At 36.7% G+C, this 17884-nt stretch overlaps 1 protein-coding gene across 1 annotated transcript in view; it reads left to right on the forward strand.

The window, feature by feature from the left end:
- Nucleotides 1–11746: 11746 nt before the first annotated feature.
- CLNK (cytokine dependent hematopoietic cell linker) overlaps nt 11747–17884 on the forward strand; it is a 63312-nt gene continuing 57174 nt past the window's right edge. Inside the window, exons 1-2 of the mRNA XM_064511427.1 lie at nt 11747–11866; nt 16815–16864. Coding sequence (XP_064367497.1) covers nt 16854–16864 — 11 coding nt within the window. The 5' untranslated portion in view covers nt 11747–11866; nt 16815–16853. The remainder of the gene's footprint in view (nt 11867–16814; nt 16865–17884) is intronic.

Raw genomic sequence — 17884 nt, forward strand, 5'->3', positions numbered from 1 at the left:
TTAATTCTCATCAGCATCTCTTTATCTCCCCCCCTTCAAATCTTATCCCTGTCCTTTTTCTGTAAAAAAGGACAAACAACCGACACCAGCCTCAGCTGTACTCAGCCCCTATCTCACACCTTATCTTCTCGCCTACTGTAGTGACCTGTCTGGGAGTGTGCAGTGCATGATATCCACAGGTAGCCTCATTGATCTTTGACATCCAGAAGAACACTGCTAAAATGAGGCAATTGAAGAACTGGAAAACTTGGAACGAGCGGTTTTGGATGGGAAAATCACTGACTATTCAAGGTTCTGAGGCTGCCAGAGTGCTGGGGGCGGGGGCAGGGGCAGGGGAAGGGGCAGGGGCGGGGGGAAGGGGGTTGATTACTGCGCCTTCAATTCCTGACTCTTCCAGTTAGGACAGTTCTCCTTTAACAGCCTTGGGCTTGGTTCTCTGCTCATTCCTTTTGAATGCAGCATTTTACTATCTTTTTGTGTAGCTAGAAATGGTTGAAGAGGTATGAAGTAGTGGAAAATCCATATCCATATCCCAGCTCCATATCCTAGATTCAAACTAAGAAAATCTAGAAAGTGAAGTTGAAAGAATTTGTAAAATCCAGTAGACAGTATTTCTGCTGTGAATTTATTTTCTGTATTTCTCTGTAATATGACAAACTTGGAGTTTCTTTGGGTTGTTTTTTTTTTAAACTTTCAGGTTCTCGTTATTGCTAGCCTCATGACTGTAAATATGAGCGTCACTAACGCCATATTTGATGGGCTTTAAAATAGTAAGGGTTTTTTTTAATAACAAACTGTAGTTCTTTTTATCTGTTTCATGATTTTTGAAAATGTAGGCTTTATATTTACAAGCTTTCCTCTAAGGATCAGAAAAAGTTCAGTTCTAAGTGAAAGCTGAATCTCACATAAGCACATGACTCTGGGGCTGTGGGCTGTTAGAGGAAAAATAGCATATATTCCAAAACTCACTCATGAGAGTTGGCAGCAGTGAGTGTAATGCTTGTCTTTCAATCATCATAAGAGAATGTTTGGAATCAAATATATAAAACCAGAATGAAATGTGGCAGAAATATTTATATTAATCTGAATCGTATTAAAGTCTGTTTGTATGCAACTTAAAAGCCAAATCTAAGTTGATGTTGTCCCTATAAACCAAAATGAAGAATAAAGTTGTAGAATAATATGAATAATGTTTGTTTAAGAAGTAACAGCTTCTCTGAATCTCAATGAAAATAATTCTCTTGGAGATGAGCTAAACATTACTTCTTACTTTATTTTCCCCATGTCATGTATCTGTAATGATTATTTAGTAAGCTGTAGAAATGGATTTTTAAAGACAGCAGTATTAACATGTAAAAATGAATAAGAAGTGCGAGGCTTAGCTATGCTTCTTTTCATAATGTAAAATGTAGTCACAGCATAAAACAATAAGCATGAGTCATAACTTCCAAGAAGCTGGGAGACGCACTCTACCTATTTGTCCATAAGATAATGATGTTTTTCTTACAGTACTTAAAATTGTGATGCCTTCTTGTGGCTTACATTCAGTGGTTTCAGTGTGCTCTGAGCAAGGTTCTATGTGAGAATCCCAGCAAAGTATCTTACGATATCTGAAACATATGTATCTGTTCCATTAGAAATTCCAGCCACTTATGAATGTAATTATGTGGGTACCCAGAAGCAATAACTATTGTTTGGGGGAAAAAATACTAAAGAAATTGGTATTATCCAAATCAGTCTCCTGCAGCAGCAGTAGTGGAATGAATCATTTACTGGAAGTTTTCCTGTGATTAGCCTTCCTTGAGTAATATTGTTTATTGGTTTAAATCAGAAGTTCTCATTCTACATATGTTATTTCTTCAGAGAAATTTTGTCTTAGAGCCATCTCTCTTCCAACACATGCTCTTTTTTATCACTGTTTCATTCAGTGTACTTTTCAGAGTCATTCCACAGGCTCTTTGAAGTAACCAGTGATACTACCACTGATCAGTTTGTATTCCTGACGCACACGTATATACACATATAGCCCAAACAGTTGGCACAGACATTAGATACCAAATATCAGACATCAAAGTTCTAGAAAACATGTTCAGTAAGTTTATCTCCTCAGCGGCCTTATGAGGTTTAGCAATTTTGTTATTTGGGAAGTGTTGGCACTGAGCTTTTGGTAGAGGGTAGTGTTGAATTACATGCAGTCAGCAGGGTGGACCATGGATATGCTGAGATGCATGGACCAAGATGAGAACTGCTGTGGTAACAGTACTGAAGCAGAATCCAAAACCTGTAATAAGCAGTCCTTCATTGTCATGAAGGACTCAGTAATACTAAACTTAGAGGACAAGGGGAAAAAAAGAAGAAGAAAAAAAACTAAATAAAAATCTAAGACCCCAAATTTGGCATCAACATAAGACACTGACATGCTCTTTATTCTGATTTATACTGAAGAACAGGTTTTCCTTTGGTTTGCTAAATGCTTTTGATCTCATTTAGTATGATCGCAGGAATTTACAACTTTTCTACTACCATGTCAGAAAAATGACCTTTTTTTTAGTATACAGGAGAGATAAAAATATATTAGAGATTAAAATAATTTACAGACTCATTTCCACATGCTAAATATATGAAGAAAATTTAAATAAAGCAAATACAAAGCGGTAATAAGCAAATAAAGGACACCTTCAGTCTTGCTTGTAAAATAGTGCATACATTGTATACAGCTTGACCCCTAGAGTGGTATTTCCTCTATATTTTAAAAGAATGTCCCAGAAAAGTATGGAAAAATTAGCTTGGAAATGATTGTATGTAACAAAACCTACAATGGAACATTATATAAGACACTCTGCCAACAGTGATTGACTAATTGGAGACAGTCAACAAACAATTATGGACTAACAGCCAGTGTTAGACCACAGCTAGCAAAGCTGTACTTTTCCTATTGTCCACAGATGAGGGATATGAAAATGCAAAGGCAGTTCAAAGAGAGCCAAAATAATAAACTAGGGGATAGGAAAAATAAGCTGCATGATATGAGACTTAAAGAGTTCAACTTAGAGAATAAGTGCTTGATCATGAATATATGAAATAGCTGCTTGATAGCGGGAGGCTTTTGAACCTTGCTGACAATGACATAACAAGATCCAATGACTAGAAATGGAAATTAGACAATCCAACTTCCAAGTAGCTGGAATTTCACAAAAGATGAAATTTTATAGAAATGACAGCAATTAAGTACTTCAGCAACTTAGCTTTGCTAACACCTTGACTCTGTAAAGTGAGATTAGATACAATTCTCCAAAATAGAATTAATTTCTCTTTTGGAAGAAATTCCTTGGCCTGTGATCAAGGTATGAAGCAAAGAGTAAGCTCAGAGAATCTTTCTGGGTTTGGAGTCTGTGGGTTGGATTAATACTAGTCTTCTCTCTTATTTCTGATCCCAGGGAGAACAAGATTGCATGCAGAGTCCCCAGTGTGCTCAGCAGTTCTTCATTAAGATAGGGATTGTAAATTTCATGCTTTGGGATTATCAAAGTGCCTGTAAAGAATTGAAAAGAACGGTTTTTCCTTGACACATTATCTGGTACCAAGGGAATAAAAGTTTGATCTCCTTCAGGAGCAACACAGTTAAGTCACAGGCAAATGGTAAGATACTGAGAAGGGTGAACCTCTGAGCCTCCCAACTGGTATGACTTGTTCCAATTCTGATGAATGTTAAATAAATAAATAAATCATTGAATGTGGAGTAGGAAAGGAAATTTCTTCTCAAGTCTGAATGTCAGAAACCTTCACTTTTCACAGTTCCTGATTTAAAAAGACTCATTCTGTCCACCCTAAGTCCCTGTCATTGCAGAAATCTCTAACTTTGATGGCACTTCATTCTCTTACCTGTGGTAAGCATTCATTTTCTGAGTACTAAAATATTTTGTCTCATTTAATAAGCTCTAATATAAACAAGATCAAACAAGATATTCTCAGGGACTGACCTTTGATCTTATTCATTTCAAACTGTGCATTTACCATCTGTCCAACATTCTCTTGAGCAGAAGATGACATGCATATATATACTATATATACATATGTATGTAGAGATGTATGTATTATATTAATACATATAATGCAGTGCAAATATGATAAAGGTGCCTAAACAGAGTGATATTAGTAACAAAGCCCTCTTTTATTTAAAAGGTGGCTAGATTTCTGTATGTGCTACTGCTAATCCACTTACTATTTTTATGTTCATACTATGTTAGCACTTAGAAACTTAGAATCCAAACAGAAAAAAATAGTTGTCTCTCTTTCTATTTCAGCCTGAATGACTTGGTCATTTCTGAAGTGGATACTAAGAGAAATTATAGTATTTGGCCCATGTAAATACTGCTTTAAATATAATGTTTTAAGCATTTGAAAATACTTTTCACCATTTTATGAACACATCTAGTATTCCAACACACAGACTTTAGAGAAAGGGCTTGAGATGGGACACAGAAGTGACCTTTAGGTGACAGATAGTCTTTTTTCCTGTCAAAAATCACCTATATTTCAAAATTAATGCAAACAAAATAGCCTCACAGATCTGCAGTTGCTTGGATAAACTGAGATGCAAGTTTACTGAGCAGCTTCTAAGGGAACCCTGCCAGCTGCAACTCTGAGAATTCCCCTCCTTGCAGACTGCTTTAGAATCCTCCCATAGCTTAAGTCTCAACTTCACAGCGAAGAGTCCAGAAACTCAGAGATGTGATTCATGCTGGGTTTCCCAGAGCTCCTGGGCTCCCTGCTATGAAGGTAAGAGCTGAGCTCTGGCTAGAGCCTGTGTTCCTCAATCAGAGAGCCTCCATTTAAATGGTGCTGCCCAGGACTGTGGCCTCTGGAGTCACATCAGGCAGAGTGCCTGAGACCTGGGTCACCACAGCTCCCAAACTGCCTGACTCTGGAAACCTCTCAGGGCAGAGTGGGTACACTGTTTGCAGAATGTAGTGTTTCCCACAGATAATTTACTCTTGTACAAGCTGAGGGCTCTCAGATACTTCACTGAGAATCTGGAAACAAAGCATTGGGAAATGAGGCATCCAAGGATTTCAGATTAAGAGCTCCCCAATATCTTGTATCAGAGCATCCAGTGTGGGGGTCTCTTGAAGAGTTGTAGAACCACCAGGCAGTCCATCATAATACCAGGAGAGATTTTGTCAGCCTCTTCTTGAGTTCACTGATATTTCCTTAAAGATGAGAGGTTTCAAATGAAACATTTAGGATAATTCCTTTTTTTTCTGAAAAGAGGAGGAGGGTGAGGAGCCAGAGAAATGTGACTGCTTTCATTAACTGAAGTCAGAGCGTGCTGTATTTTGGATGAAATAGCTATAGAGGGGTAAGCACTCTGGAAAATTAGATTTTTTTCACCTTAGAGTGGACTCTCAAAATTAATGGAAGGTTTTTATCTGAATCTCTCAGTTCCCTGTTGGTCAAATTTGGATAACATCATGCCGTCACCTCTCAAGGGTGTTGTGAAGATTTATTAGTTAGTGTTTATGAAGCGCTTGGATGCCACAGCGATGATGCCATAGGAAAGTCTGTCAAGACCCTCAAGAAAGTGATTATTCTTACTTCAAAGCAGATTTCCAACAACAGGCAGTAAAAAAAGGCATGAGGCACAAACTGAACAGTGGAGAAAAGATAAGCTGTTTCAATTAGCAAATCCCATTTGCTGTATGTATTTAGCATGGCATCCTGAGGTAAAAAAGCAGAGGAGCATTTTTTCATGTCAATAAGAAATTAAACTATGTTTAATCTGGAATAAGATTGCCCACACAAATACATTCTGGCATTTCTTAATTTGTGAGTGCTGACTGTTCAACCTTCATAAAGCCTTTTAATGCTGAATCCCTGCATAATCACTCAGAGAATAAAACTGGATGTGTTTTGATGTATGTATTTACCTAAATGAGACTCTAGCAGCTAAGATCTTCAGTGAATGTTCATTCAACAAGTAGTTTTAGTAAACAAAAAGTTATTTCTGATAACCTGTTCCAGGAAACATGACCAGCCACAAAAAGCTTTTTAAATTGGAAGAAACACACCTACAAAAAGCAAGAGCATGTGCAGTGGTCTTTATTTTTTTAACTACAGTGTGATATATTTAAGAAAACTGACATTTCATTTTTACTAACTTGTCTTTGTCCAAAAAATTGGTCAAAATTTATTTGAATTGATTAAATGTATCACCAATAAAACTTCCAAGTATTCTGACTTGGGTCAAACTCAAGCACAGGATATGTTAGCTCTGTTAACAAAAAACTCAAATTAAGATGCAGTCATACATCACAAAAGCAGGCCTTGGAATTCACTGTCTTGCCAATAAATTGTTCTTTGTGAACAGAACATCAGCTAAATGCCACTTTTGGTGGAAAATGGCTAAATTTGGAATACGTGCAGAAGCCAAAGGAGAGATATGGAATTCTCATACTGGAGGAAGACCGGCTTGTCAGCCATTATCTTTCACAATGCAAAAGATGGGTGATCACCTGGTGAACAGCATCTTGCATCCAACAGTGTGGACCTGGCTCCAGACTTGTGCTTTCTGCTGAGCTTTGAGCTTAGCAGCAGCTGAAAGTCTTTGTCACTCAGAGCTTGGACACCTTTTTGAAAGGCAGCAAGTCTAATTAAATAATACGAACTGTGTGTCTGTACTGGACAATGTTATATCAATGTGTTAAACATTACAACTATGTCTTCAGTGCTTGATACTGAGGTATACAAGGGACAAGGGACAGAGGAAGGCTGTGGACTAATTTTTTTTTTTTTTTTTTAAACTGGTTAGTAACCCTCCATAGGAAGAGTAACCTCCTATTTCAGAGCTGGCATAGGAAGTAAAAAAAAAAAAAAAACCTTCTCATCTTTGGAACTTGAAGAGCAGGTTGGCTTTACTTAAGAAAAAATGCAATGACAGGATATGACATTTTAATTCAGTGTCTGGAAAGTGATAGTGACACTGAAATGTAGATGAGTAAAAAGATAGAGAAAAAGCGACTGCCCCAATTGCTCCTTCATGTCCCAGTTAGACATGAGACACTGAGTAAGTTATCTTGTCCTATCAGTTGAACTGGAAGGGACAGAAATAAAGTAGTTTTCTTCAGTGTTTTAAAGGCACAGCAATCAGTAATGCTTCACTGATCCTTTCGCAGTCCCATATTAACACCAAGGAGCAAGGTGGCAGAATGCATCCTGCGGGTTACTACCTACTTACAATACTTGCTGAGATATCTCAGAATTTACTTGAAGCTCCTCATTGAACTCCTTTTCCCCAAACTCAAACAAGTTATTCTGTTGCCCAGTTACCACAACCAAGCCAACTACAGTATCAGACTTCAGTAACCTGTCTGGGAAGAGATGGTAATTCCAGCCTGTGAAAGGTGAGTTAGAGAGATCTTTGTTACAATTTATACAGACTAATCCAAATAACCCATTTTCCCTAAAGGAACTGATTTCAGCAACCTAAAGGTTGCTGAACCCAAGCCCAAATTTGACAGCTGTGTTATTTAATACTGCAAGTTGACTACAAATGACCACATAAGTTGAAAGGGGCTAAGAACAAATCATTAGTAGCTATGTTTTTAACTAGTGTATTCCATTATTCTTCACTCATGAATATAAACATCATAGCTATTTTAATAACATACTTTCTAGAGCTAGCTGAATTAGAATAAAATATCAGTGGAGACTATTTTCATTGTTCAGCCAGGCCTGATATGTTTTTATTCCTTAATCAGCATAAAAAAACCCTTTCATCTGATTAAAGTCAAGCTTTCTGGCAGCACACTGTGAGGATTACAGTCTCTCTTAAAAAAAAAAAAAAAGAAAGAAAGAAAGAAAAGAAAGAAAGAAAAAGAAAAAATCTTGGAAATGAGTAATCAGCTTAATATCAGTGAAATCTTGATAGGTTACCAGTCAAAACCTGCATCTTTTTTCAGTAAGTTTTTATATTCCCCAGACAGACATTTTAGTTATATGCAAATACCATACTTCTAGTCAGAGTGGAGCAAAATGTGTAATAATAATGAAAAGGAGGAGACCAAATTTTTACATATATTTGATGAAAATGTGATGTGTGGTCCTGGTCCCAAAATGGCAAAATTTATTCTGCAAACAAAAATATTTTGGTTTGACAATTTAACAAAGTGAAACTTTTCAACATTTAGGGGGACAAGTACAAAGAGATTCATACTGTGCCACTTCTAGACAATTACATTCTCTCCAGGTTCCCTTTACAGACAAGGGAAAGAGTCAGAGCAATTCAGAGGACAAAAAGATGCTGCTCTGAATCAGTCTCTCTTCTTTGACCATACAGTGAGCAGTTTCCTAATTCAGTTCAGCTGGGCACCTAAAGTTTAGACTGCACAAATGAAAAAGGTTAAACAGAGAGAATAGCTGAAACATAAAACAAAGCATTTAATTGCAAAATTTCAGCTTTTTCACTTCACTGGAAAGATCATTTCTGGTTTTTAACCTGAACTGATGCAAGTTTTTCCTGTTTATTTTCATTCTTCATTCAATCCACCAAAGCAAAACCCATTATTTTTAGAGTTTTATTGACATGATTTCCCTAACCACTATATAAAACTGCACTATAATGCACTTCATTCTCACCAGTAATTAAGCATCAAAGGCTCCTGTAATGCTTCCTGGCATTATGATTTGGCATCTGACAAAGAATGTTTCTAGAGTAAAAAGCCATGGTCTGACCTCATTTATATTGATATAGTTGATATATTATTGCAAATTTCGTGAACTTGATTACACATAGATATTTTAAAAGAGGGGTGGTCTCTAGTCAAAAAATAACAGAGGCACACTATACACAGAATTTCCCAATCAGATATACTAGCCTTGTTTATATTAGCATAACATACAGTTAAACAGTTCATCAGCACTCACATCCAAAAATAATTATGTTGCTAGAAACTGAGTTTTGTGACTCTGGCATTTCATTCTCTGTTGATGGCTACCTGTAGTATTTTGAAATGTGAGTAGCTTACCAATGTTGTTATGACTAACAAAAATTTTGACTAAAAAGGAAAAACAAAAGTGCAGAAATGAAAGGGAAATAAAATTGACATCTGATTGCAGGAGTTTTAGTTCTCTATCCAAGAACTGAAGAGAATAATTAGAACCTCTTAAGGATTCAAACTTAACAGACATCCCCCAAAACAGGAAATGCAATGTACAATCCATTCTTCTGTCTCCCTTGCAGAGAATAATGTTCTATGTCCATATTGTTCATTAAAAGGCATCTCTATAGACCCCATTGAGAGTCAGCTCTTCTGTATGGTAGGCTTACAAGAGCAACTTTACATGGGAAAGAAGAGCAACCTCCTCGTCTAGGGATGCCGTGTGTGTGTAGCCATGCAGATGGAAGCTGCAGGTGAATGTGGCATTGAGTCCCTCCCTGTAAATGAGTCATTTTCTTAGAGCAAACAGTTTGGATATTAAGGTAGTGATGTACAGTTTACTAAAGACAAAGTAATATTGATGTAATTTATAATGTTAAAGGAACTTTTTCTAAAGAAAACAAACTTTGAGGGAATTTAGCAGCTAACCACTTCAAGGTGCTGAGTAATTTTCTGAGGAACTGAAATCTTTCAACTTCTCCTGATTGAAATAGGAGCTTAGTGTTTGTAGAATTAAGCCTTTGACAACATCTGTTGCTCAGGGATGATGGTTGCACAAAGAAATTTTGAGGTTAGTCTCAGTCTTCACAGCGCTATAACTGTGCAGTGTACTTTGCTGTTCAGTATAAAACAGAAACGTGTGTCACAAAGACTTATGTATGATTTGCAAAGACATTAAAGAAGGCTTGCACCATTGGAGTCAAATAGTGCTTTTGTAAATGGTATCTGTATAAACTTTCTGAATTTAGTTTGAAAAAAAATTGGTAACTACAGAAATATCCAAACTGTTTCAAAATTACTGATTTTTCTTCACTTTTTCTTCAGCTGAACTACTAGTGAAACCCCTTGGGAACTAAGGTTGCAGGCAGGTTTGGGTTAACCAAAATTAATTTTATCAGTGAATAAAGCAAATAATTCTAGGCAAAAGCCCCCAAGTCATAAGCACAGCACAAAAGAGACAATCCCACCAGAAACTGCCTGCCAGCTCCAGAATTTTCTGTTCTGTGAAACAATGAGCAAAGGACAGACTTCTGGAACAAAACAAAGTCATGTTAGCTTTGTCTCAGCTGGGAGAAACACTGATCTGTATGGAAAGCAAGGAGAAGAGAGAATGAAACAGCTGTGAAGGCACTCCTGCAATATGAGCAGGAAAATACATCCTGCAATGAACGGTATTAAATGGGACAGAGAAACCAGTGCCACTATTGTTCCATTGTTAAATCTCTTCCTAAGAATCCCTCTAATCAATCTCCCTGAGTAGATAACTAGGACCGTCCAGAGCAGACTAAGAAAGGAAAGATGAAAGCTGAATTTTCAGTTTGCTTTACAGGGAGATATTTGTACTCCTTCTCTAAAATGACATTTAAAGATAATGGGAGGACTCCTGTAGAATCCAGTTTATGTTAAATCAGGGCTCTGTAGTTTTGGAGTGTTTGATTATAAATTTGTCTGTCTGCCATAACGATAAGTATGTGCTACACTCTAATTATAATTATTTTATTTATACACACAGTACTGTAAATGCTATGGCTTCAGATTTTTTGTATTAAAAATCTCAAATAAAATCCTGACCTGCTTTCCAAATACAGGCAAAATACCCATTGGTTTGTGGGTTGCATGCTGAACTAAGTGAGAATTGGAATAAGCTATTCCACATTTAACTCATTCCTTTCCTGAAGAGCAGATTTTCAGCTGAAATACCCATCTTTTGAATATGATAAGCCTGTAGCAAAGCTGCTGTAGAGGGAGTCAGCCTACAAAAAAGGAATTTGTTTTGGAAATTCCGTCACAATGTTTTATTGGGACTGCAATGTGAGTGCCCCATGATGCTGATTTCTGGTGCCCCGCAGATGCCCTCATGCTCTTACACTGCACAGCATTCCTCATGGTATGCTATGGGCAGATGTTTTCATCATGTGCAGCTTTCCCTCACCGTTTTTCACAAAATTTTATATTTAAAGGAAACAATGTATTTACCAATGTATATACCAAAGTATATCTTTTAGAAATCACATACATTTTTCTAAATATGTAGAAGTCTTAAAATGTTTTAAAATGTAAGGAAAAATAATCTTCATGGGCTACACAGTAGGCTTACACATAGGTTCAAAAATCTACTGAAATCCCATGAAACTGCAGAGTAAGGTTAAGCACGTTGCTTTCAGAATATTCATTTCTTTCGAGATATAGATAGTAAAAATAGTTAAACATATCTTAAAATAATTTAAGAGGTCTTCAAACAGCTTAAGAAGATGACGAAATTTAAAATCAGGAGAAATAATTATTTTTCCCTGTTAAAATTAAGCAGCTGCTTATCAAAAGAAATTTATTTTCCCCATGGTAAGATTTAAAACAGCTATTGATGCAGAGATAGAATTGTTAAACACTGCTTAAGTTAGACAAGAGCAAGAGAATATGTGCTCTGTCTTATCTCACTGAGGCAGATTTTTTGAGGCAGAAAGGAAATAATGGGTATTCACTGGTCAAATCTCATAGTGCTGATTGGTGCCTGAGCATGTGGTAGCCATCCACAGGAAACTCATCAAAAGCAGCAGAAGATTCTTCCACTTGCAGTGTTTCTACTTACGTGCATCACTGACCTTCAGTTAGCTTGTGAAGCATTTAGAATGCTGCACAGAAATTGCTTCACAGGGGAAACCGTCTCAGCGCTGTGCTAGCTCAGAACCCACGCACCTTAAAGGGAAGGATCTGTGAGTTGCCCTTGTTTCTTCCTATGCTCTTCTGCTTTGAAAAGGGTTTTAACCAAGGGATTGGCTTGTGTTTCAGAGTCTGTTTTTGCTCTAACAGATTCCTTCTATGACTTAAAACGTTAGGATTGCATGGGATGTAGGTCCAAGAAATAGCCTGCCACATCTGGTGACCTCATGGCATATAGCAAAAGCTGTCCAATGCTTTTTCAAACTATTTTCATCCTTTCCCCAATAAGCAGATCAATATAGCCTCTACCAAGCAACTGGACCTTTCTTGATTAATTTTTCTGTATGTGTTTTTTGCATTGCTAATTTATATTTCTGTGTAGAGGCAATATATTAAAACAGAATTTCATTATACAGTTAAACTTAATAAACCAAGGCAAATAGTTTCCTAAATAAATATCTTTACAGAGAACTTTGATGGCTCCTATTTGAGATATATTTTGTTACTCTGAAACTTCTGGTTATATTTCTGGCAAGAGAAGGAATCAAATTAATGTGCTATTAACATAAATTGAGCAACATGCTAATTATTGCCAGAAACAAATTAGTAAAACCAGATTGTGTTCTTTTAAATCAGATACCTAAGTACTTCTGCCTCCTACCTGTGACTGTTTTCTGTTGCTGTGAAGAAGGAATTTGAAAATAATCTTGGCAATGCCATTTGACAACTGCTTTACATTTTCTGGTAAAATAACTGTTCCAGTTTCTAACGCTGTTCCCTATTATGCTCAATACTCTCATTGGCTTAGTACTACAGAATTTTTCAAAAGGAGAGAGAGGAGCAGGACAGTGGCTGAATAAAAATCAAGCTACCTAACATTTCCTGAACTGTCACTGTAGCCCTACAGCTGATTGTCTGAATCAGGCAAACTGTAGTGTCTACAACAGCTTTCATCCATTTCCATTAAACTTTATTGTCAGAATAAAGACGGCTAAAAGAGCAAGAAGAATAACCAGTATAAGGTCTATCTGGTGTACTGTTGAGATATTTGATTGAAAATTTAGCTCCTGGTAGACATTTTTAGCTGTTTATAGGAATTGATATAAAAGACAGCAGTAATTATTTACAGAACTGAAAGCTGAATTCTTCAGTCCTTCCTCAAACTTCTTATTGACTGCAGTGAGGCCTGACGAAGAATCTGACTCTACTGTGAGCTGGATTTTCAAATCCAGTTTTCAAAGATGTCTAAAAGATTTAGAAGTTTATGTACCATTTTCAGAAGCAAATTTTAGGCTTGCAAACCTATATTTGATTTTAAAAAAAAACAGTTCTGCACCAGAGCCATGTAGGTTTAGTTTGGGGGAGAGAAGAGAAGGGTTAACTTTAAATGTCCTGTGGAACATGTAGTTTTCTTATTCAAGTAACAATGGCATAAAAGCTTGGAATACTAACTAGCACTTTAATGGACAGTGATCTTGCTCATTTCTAAAATAGGACATCTCTGCTTCGCATTTGAAGGTACTGGGTCGTCTCAAGAACACTGCAGGTTTATATGGTTTACTCCATTCTGCTCTATTTGGATAGATAACTCAAGAAATTTCCTGCAGAGAATCTTTTTGGGTTGTGCTTCCTTCCTCTGAAGGTAAAAGTCATGGCAAATCTGCTATATTCTGTGCAACAGAGCTAAAACAAAAGCAAAGGCAGATGTTTTTGCACATTTTCTCCCTCTGACTTTTAATTTGAAATTTCATCCGAATAGCAATATTTGAAAGTTTTTGACCAGTTCTCATTGTTTTTGGCAAATATGACTATGTGGCTGGCTTTTTAACCATGCTTCAAATGTTGACTGTAGCTTTTTTTTTCAGACAGCCCATAAAAGCTAACAATGGCATAGTTCTTCCTCATTTTCTAGTTACAACTAATTATGCTTTTTCCTGTTGGCAGCTTGGGGGGTTTTTTTCCTTTGTTTTTAAGTTGAACAGAAGTACCCAATCCAAGCCTAGCTTAAGGGAGAATAGGTTTTGTTGATTTTTTTTTTACTACTAAGACGATGCTGATCTTAGGACAGGGATTTATGATGTGGATGTACAGCGCTATGCAAAACAATGTGTGTCACTTGGCTGGAACTTTTATTAGTATAGTTTATACTTTTATTAGTATAGTTTATTTATTAGCAAGGGCTTTCCTGCAGTGTGACCTGCTCTTCTCCTGTGCAGCCAGTTTAGTGTTCTACAACTGAAATAGGAACAGGCTCTGGGGGATAAGTACCTCCCTCCATCTCACGATGAGGTGAGTTGCGTGTGCCCTTGCATCAGAGCTCCGGGCAGGAGCTGTCTGCAGCACAGGGTTTTAGCTGAGGAGAAATGGATGCTTTCCATGGCTCCTGTGCCATGTGCTGCAAGTCTCTATATCTTTGTGTTTGACTGACAGAGGGAGAAAGGCAGTGCAGAGCACATCATGATGCCCCAACATTTTGGTTGCCTGAGTAAGATTTTTGTGGTCCTACTGAAAAGCAGACAAGCAGCTAAGGTCTGTCAGTTGTCACTTATTCCTCTCTTAATCCATGGAAGATCTAAATTTTGAATTTGAGTCAAGTTTACTAGTCTAAATGATTCAAAAGGGTTTTTTTAATCAATATCAGACATGTCTGGTAATTTGACTACCTGTATTTTTTCCAAGAATTTTGTTTCAAAAGGCCCCCATGTCTACAGTAAAGGCTGCCACCCAAATTCAGTAGGTGTGGACTGCCAAATGAGTGGCTTATCACAACAGTTGTAGGGGGGGAAACTTTGTATTCTGTTACTTCTCAGCTGGGGATGACTTCTAGCTAGATTTACTTCTAAAAAGAAAAAAAAAAGGGTATTTCTACAAACAATCCATCAGCTGAGTTCTACGTAGTGTTCTCTGACATCTTTCTCAGTTGGATCCTGCTAGCGTTTTCAGAATTTTCTCCCTAGTTCATCTTTCATACTTAATGCTGACAATTTCAGTTATTCAATATTCCTAAAGTGAGCCTTAGAAAAATCATATATTTGTTTGATTCTTTTTTAAGTGAATTGTCTCATTTTGACATTCCTCTACTTTAGACCTTGTACTTTTGAGATTCATTCTACACCAAAAGGGCTAGAAATGTTCCAAAAAACCAGATTATTGTGTAATTCTATGTAATTATTACATTCCTAATAAACCCTTCATTTACAATACTATGAATTATTGGTAACTATTGGAATTATAATAAATTTACAATTTGACTCACACTATCTGTGTTTGAATATTTTCAGAACAAGATTAACAACCTCAAGGAACACCCTAACAGAGAAAATGTCGGGCAAACGTTTTAATAAATGATTCTTTTGGTCCTGTATCTCACATTCGGTGTCCAGCTTTCGGATAGCTCTAGACAGCTTCCTTCTCAGTATTTAGCTCTTTTCAGATATCTGAAATACTATGTCCTATATTTAAGGCAGGAAAAATCACTGGTCTTCTCTTGTTGCTCTATAAGAGAATTTGACACTTTGGGGGCAACTTTAAAAAAGCAGTCATTTAGACAAAAAGAGAGTTTACTGCACATCTTCCAGAATTTTTATTCTGCCTTAATTTTAAAAGGAACCATTTTTTTCCAGTGGTTCCATTTGAACCATTAAGGAATCATTTTTCTTAATCAGATGTCCATCTACTTCTAATGTTGTTGCCTACTGCAAATCACAAACCATGGTTGTCTATTCAAACATATAATTGTGATTTCAGATAAAGAACAACCTTGCCATAGAAATCTACGAAGAATTCTGCAAATACTGACTAAAATAATCAGCACAAAAAGACTAGCAGGAGCAAATGAACTGAAAAAAAATTTTTTTTAGTTCACTGGAGATACCATTCAGCAATAGCTAAAATTAGGATAAGGCATTTTAAACTAAAGTGAATGTGTACACACCCATGTAAATAGAAAGCTTAAGAATGTTTTTGTGTGGATTTAAGGCCAATTTAAAGTGGAAAATTGAAAAGGGCTGAAGATAGCGAACAGCTCAGAAACAGTTGATACACATTTGCAAGGCCCTGCTATTTGACTAGCAGCTACAAATTAATACAGAAAAAAATAAGACTATTTTTTTTTCTTGCTAAAGTTATTAAGCTGAGAGAAAGTAATGGCAGTGAACAGTGATAGAGATAGAGTACATGGAAAAGTTAGAATTCTATTTTTTATTTCCAAATTATGGGACCACTAAGGCTTTTGTTAAGAAATAACAGGTAGAGACAAGCGATTGGAAATGGAAAATTGAGTCATCAGCATAAGAGACAAAGCAATACAATAGCTGACAACTCTGAAGGAGCTTTTATAATTTTTGAATTCTCCAAGAAAACTGTAAAAGCCATGCTTTTTTGAATTTACATATATGTGTGTGTATGTATATTTAAGACCTCCATTTTTGGACAAGGAGTTTCACAGACCCATAATATCTAGATATGGTTTTGATAGATTCTCTTCAAACTGCATGCTCAGTTTATAAAACTTCCATATCAGTTCACAAATTCTCCCAAAAACACAGATCTATATGTGCAAATCCCATCACTGAGTGCACAGATGGTAGTGGCAGAACAGCACATGCATAAATGAAAACTTGTTCATGTGCATATGGAGATTTCCTTAAGGCCACCTTTGAAAATATAACTGAACCATGCACTTTCTGGTGCTGGTCATAATCACCATCACGTCTTGGAACAGACTACTAATGTCAAAAGTGTCAAATTTCTCCTGCCTTAAAAATAGATGGTATCTGAAATTAAGTTTTTTCCTGGTTTAGCAAAAAGTTCTTAGCAATATCACCAGGCTACCAATATGCCAGCTCCGGGTAATTCTTCTGATTTGAAAGGGAACCCTTGCATATAAAAAAAAAAATACATAAAAATAAAAAAATAGAAGATTGGATCCTCAGTCTACAAGTATATACATCTAGATTTTTCAGACCCTAGATAATTAATACATTTACTTTCTCTTCACAGACTCATTTGAAGATTTTGCACTTCCTTGATTTAGAAATCATGAGCAGGGAGTAAGTACTGTACTTGGATATTTGCCAACCTCTCTGGCACGCTGTACTTAGCTGTTACTGCATATGATTATTGACGTTATTTTATGTTTCAATCATACTAAAGGTGATACTCATAATCTTTCCACTTCTTCTGTAATATGTAACTGCCTTTTTCCTGTCTGAAACTGTCCTCAACTGTTCCACCTACTAGTTCTCAAATCACTCCTCTAGGAAGATTTCTGAACAGTGTCCTTAATTCCACTCCTCTTACATCTGGCCTTCGGTGTATAAACCTCATCCGTCTTTCTACCAGAGTATTTCAGGGGATTTTAAAGAAAGCTGAGGGGCCATCGGCCTGCCACTGGTCATATATTAGTGCCTGAGGAGACGGGTTGAATGGAGGCAATGAAGCCAGGCACAAAGTGCACATACTCAACCTTGAGCAGACTTCAGAGAGAAAGGTAAATCTAAGCATCTTCCCATTCTTGGGGAAAACAGCTGCACCACCCTAGAGCTGGTTCCTAGGATCCTCTGAAAGTATTGTCAGCAAAGTTTTGGCTTGATTCTGAAGCTAGTTTAAATATACTGAATACATGGGCAGAGTCATTTACCGAAGATCATACAGGGTTTCAGCAGTACTTCCCAATACAGAATGCAAGCTTACTGAATCCCACTCCAGTGTTCTGCACTGAGAAGCAGTACTTCATTTTTTTTCTTTTCAACAGGGATATCTGAAGACTAAGTTTGTTCAGAGCAGTTCTGGAATCGTACATTAGTGGATAGCTCTAAGAATATATTTAAAATAACTTGAAGCCAGTAGATTTTTCCATTGGTAATAAACGGACTTAAAAATTATTATTGTGTCTCAGTGTCTCATCATCCCTGAAAATATTTCTCTCATGTGAGTATCCAAAACTGAACAACTCATCTGGGACAGTGAGCCAATAATTTTTCATTTTCTTTATCTGTTTTTTTCTTAAGTTGCATATTTTTCCAAATTTATATCTGCCTCCTGCAACAAATATTAAGACAGGACTGAGA

This window comes from Dromaius novaehollandiae, chromosome 4 (assembly GCF_036370855.1).
Source record: "Dromaius novaehollandiae isolate bDroNov1 chromosome 4, bDroNov1.hap1, whole genome shotgun sequence".
In the NCBI taxonomy this organism is placed as follows: Eukaryota; Metazoa; Chordata; class Aves; order Casuariiformes; family Dromaiidae; genus Dromaius; species Dromaius novaehollandiae.